The 4,025-nt window shown below is 38.7% G+C and overlaps 1 protein-coding gene across 1 annotated transcript; it reads left to right on the plus strand.

Annotated features, from left to right (window-relative positions):
- Positions 1-3,495: 3,495 nt before the first annotated feature.
- LOC124993810 (glyceraldehyde-3-phosphate dehydrogenase-like) lies at positions 3,496-3,810 on the plus strand. Its single transcript, XM_047565600.1, has one exon. The coding sequence runs from the start codon at positions 3,496-3,498 to the stop codon at positions 3,808-3,810; it is 315 nt and encodes a 104-aa protein (XP_047421556.1).
- The last annotated feature ends 215 nt before the right edge of the window (positions 3,811-4,025 follow it).

Here is a 4,025-nt window from a genome sequence, read left to right on the forward strand (position 1 = left end):
TTTTTATATCATTCATGAAGATGTCTTCAGCTCTGAACTTTGTGAATTTCAGTTGACTGCAGACTTCTACACAGCTTAAGTGACAGAAAAGCTTCTTGACAACCCAGTTAAGATATACCTGCCAATTTTGTGACCTGGATACAATAGAAACAGGTGTCACCTAAATTTCAGCAAAGGAAAACAGCTTGCTGATAGAAAAAAATTTTAGAGAGAAAAGAATGAGAAGGAGAAAAAGAGCTTTATCACTTGGAGAGGGATGTTGGTAGTGGAGATAACAAAGACAGAGGACACTTGGGTTCTAGTTCAGTTTTTTGACCAGAATTAAGTCTTCACTTTGGACTTTTATCTGTAAATTTATGCTGTTGGGATAGATCACAATTTCACAAACTTCTGAGATCTGCAAACCATTTTGATAATTTTTGCCATATTTGGGTACCATGCAAACTATTATTTACTTAATAATTTCTTTAACTCACTTTATTTTCACTCAAATGCAGTTTTTATAGAAGAAAACTAGATGTCATTGCCATAAGTAGAAAACCAGAGCAGTTGCTATAAATAGAAGATAACTGTGAAAATAGACAACAGAACTAGCTTAAGAAAAACACTTTGCTATACAAGTTTACCCAGTGAATGATTCAAGACTGAATCTCCCCTTTCTTTAATAAAAAAGGAGACCATTAAGTGTTCAGGAGATGATACAGAAAAGTAAGGTTTCTTCCTCCATGTAGTCCAAATGTATCAAAAGAAAATTTAAGAATAAATGACTTCCTTGCTCAGCCACACTGTTAGTTATTGCCATGTTCCTACATTGACAGATGCCTTTGGCCTCTTAGCAATAGTGTAGAGGTCCACTCGGTAGACAACAGATCCTTCACATTCAATGAACTTAACATGTAACAAAGCATAAGTAAAATGCTTGTACCAAAATTTACAGACCAGGGTACAGAATAGCAAAATACATGTGGTTACATAATAGTTTGTTTTCAATAGATAATCTCATCTGTTTTAATAGTTTTTAATAGTTTTTAGAAACTATTAATGTGTTTTCAGAATCTCTGAGCAATCTGAATAATCAACTAAACAGCAATAATAATACCTCATCTTTGGACGTGCCTCTTTCCTCCCTCAAAATAACAAAGTTCTTCATCTTATTTAGTTGTCTGTCTGTAAGAAGAAATATGCACCAACTTTGTAATGAATCTGAGTAAGTTCAGATCCAAACTCTTCATTGTTTAGTTCTGTAGTCCTGAGAAAATCATTATTTATTTATTATTTTTATATTCACATGCATGAACTCCTGAAAGGACCTTAACAATTATGCTCACAAAGTCTTCAAAAAAGTCTTCAAAAAAACTGCAGTTTTCAAAAAAGCTGCAAAACAAGACATTTTATTGCAAACAATTATGAACTCCTTTTTTCCCCTTCTCTTCCCTTTCTCTTCCCATCACACTTAAGTTTATGTTTGGTAGCACTAGAGTGGTCATGAACATTTTTGAGATCTAACTGAGGAGAAGTTGGGTTAAGGGTACTTTTGGTTTGGATTTGATTAAATAAATCTGACATATTATCAGTTACTTCAGTGTAGTCACGTTATTGCTAGCCCTCCTGATGTAAGATTGCATCTGGGAATGCATTTCTTTCCCAGTCTGCCACAGGATGATGTGATACCCCAGAGCTGGTATGATTATGAACTTGTATTATTGATTGCCCAGCATGTGTATATAAAGGAGGAAAAATACCTATTTTTGTAACTTTACTGTTTTGTAATACTTTTAACTTTTTGTTATTATTATTATCATAATTATTTTTGACTAATTGTACAGATTAATGGGTTTCACTGTGGCATGTCCATACATGCCTATGTGGAGCCTTGATCATGTCTACTTTCCCTTCTCCTGTCCCCTCTTCTACCAGGTACTTATACCCAATCTTATATATCCCTCTGTCGGGGTTTCGGCCGGACCCCTGGCCCTAGGTGTGGCAAGGCTAAGATGGCACCTGGCAGTGAGCCAGAGAGTTAACTTTTGCACAAACAACTGACATTATTTTGAGGAAGTTCCAGGGATTGGCTAAGCTCCCTGATGGACAGTACAGGTCCACTATATGCCTGCCTTCGCTGCCTGTATCTGTTAATGCTCTCCCCTCGTGCGAAAATGCTGATTGGTTACAAGTACTGTATATATTGGAGTGTAAGTTCCTCAAAAGGAAAAAACAAAGGAAGAACTGGGAGGATGGGGGTGCGCGCAATAAAAGGGCCGAAAAGAACCAGGTGTCCTGTCTCTCTGCGGGCAGGGAGCGCGACATCCCTCTTATACTTTCAGTTTTCTTTTTTGTAGTTTCCATGTATAAAAGAAAACATGTGATACTTGTCTTTCTGTGTCTGACTTATTTCACTCAGCATGATGTCTTCTGGTGCCATTCATTTTTCTACAAATGACACTATTTCTTTCTTCTTTATGGCTGATATTATCATGTATTTCTATTTCATCATTTGAAAAATGAGATAAATAAATCTTACTTCATGGAACTGTTGTAAGAATTAGAGACAATGCATGTAAAGAGGTTGATACTTGGGTTGGGGTCATAGCTCAGTGGTAGAGTGCTAGCCTAGCATGTGTGAGGCACTGAGTTCAATTTTCAGCACCACATAAAAATAAATAAATAAAATAAAGGTCCATGGACAATTTAAAAAATATATATTTTTTAAAAAGAGATTGATACCTAATGGGATTCTAAAGTTGATAGACTCTCTGCTCCTTTTTACTCAAAAGGCAACGGCATCTTTTTATGTAGTGCCAGCTGTGTCTTTGAGACATGAAGATAAGGTTGGAATATGGACATGGCTGAATTGGGTGACTGGTCACCAGAGCTTGCTTTTAACCTTGGAAAAGTGAATATCATTGCCATTAATGCAGACTTCACTAACCTGAACTACATGGAACATCATATGTTAAGTATGGTTCCCTTTTGGGCAAATTCGATGGTGCACTCAAGGCTGAGAATGGGAAGCTTATCATCAACAGAAAGCCCATCTCCACCTTCCAGGAATGAGAACCCACCAACTCAACTGGGATGACCTGATATGTCATAGAGTTCTCTGGTGTCTTTTCTACATTGGTGAAAGCTGAGTTTACTTGAAGGGTGAAGCCAAACGTGCTGCCATCTCTGCCTTGTACTGATGCCCCAGGTTTGGGATGAATGTGAAACATGAGAAATATAACTTCATCAAAGTTGTCAGCAACACCTCCAACACCACCAGGGATTTAGACCCTGAGGCCACAATCATACAGGACAACTTTGGCATCACAGAGGAACTTATGACTTAGCCATGCCAAGACTGCCATCCAGAAGACCATGGATTAATCCTCTGTGAAATTGCTACATGATGACTGTGGGGCTGCATTTCAGGATCCAAAATATTATTCTGCATTTCTTGGTGCTCCTGAGGTTATGGTCAAATTCATTTCTAAGATGAGTAGAAAGCTTACTGATATGACCTTCCACAGCCCCACCTCCAGTGTTGTTGGTGTAGGTCTGACCTGCCATCTGAGGAAATCTTACAAATATGATGGCAACAAAGAAGCAGTGAAGCAGTCATCAGATACCCAAAAGGGCCACCCAGGCTACACTGAGGATGAAATAGTCTCCTATGACTTTAACAGTGACACTCACTCTTTCACCTTGAATCCTGGGGTTGGCATTGCCTTCCACCTTCACACTGTCAAGCTCACCTCTTGGTATGACAATGAATTTGGCTACAGAAAGAGGGTGGTGGACATTATGGTTCCTCAGGCCTTTAAGGAATAGGACCCCCTTGAGTCACTAGCTCCAGCTCCAGTAAGAGCAGGTTAGGAAGATAGGATAAGATAGGATAGCTCCAGCAGGATAGGAAGAGAGAGGCTGTCAGTTTCTGCAGAGCTCTTGGCCCAACTCGATACACCACTGTAATGAATATCTCCCCTCTTTGGCAAAATTTTCACTCCAGAACCCCTGAAAAGAAGGAGGGGTTTAGGGAGACTTAC

Source organism: Sciurus carolinensis, chromosome 9, assembly GCF_902686445.1.
Source record: "Sciurus carolinensis chromosome 9, mSciCar1.2, whole genome shotgun sequence".
NCBI lineage: Eukaryota > Metazoa > Chordata > Mammalia > Rodentia > Sciuridae > Sciurus > Sciurus carolinensis.

What these genes read in the sequence shown, in the direction of transcription:
- LOC124993810 (XM_047565600.1), top strand. Translation starts at nt 3,496, where the DNA reads ATGACCTTCCACAGCCCCACCTCCAGTGTTGTTGGTGTAGGTCTGACC.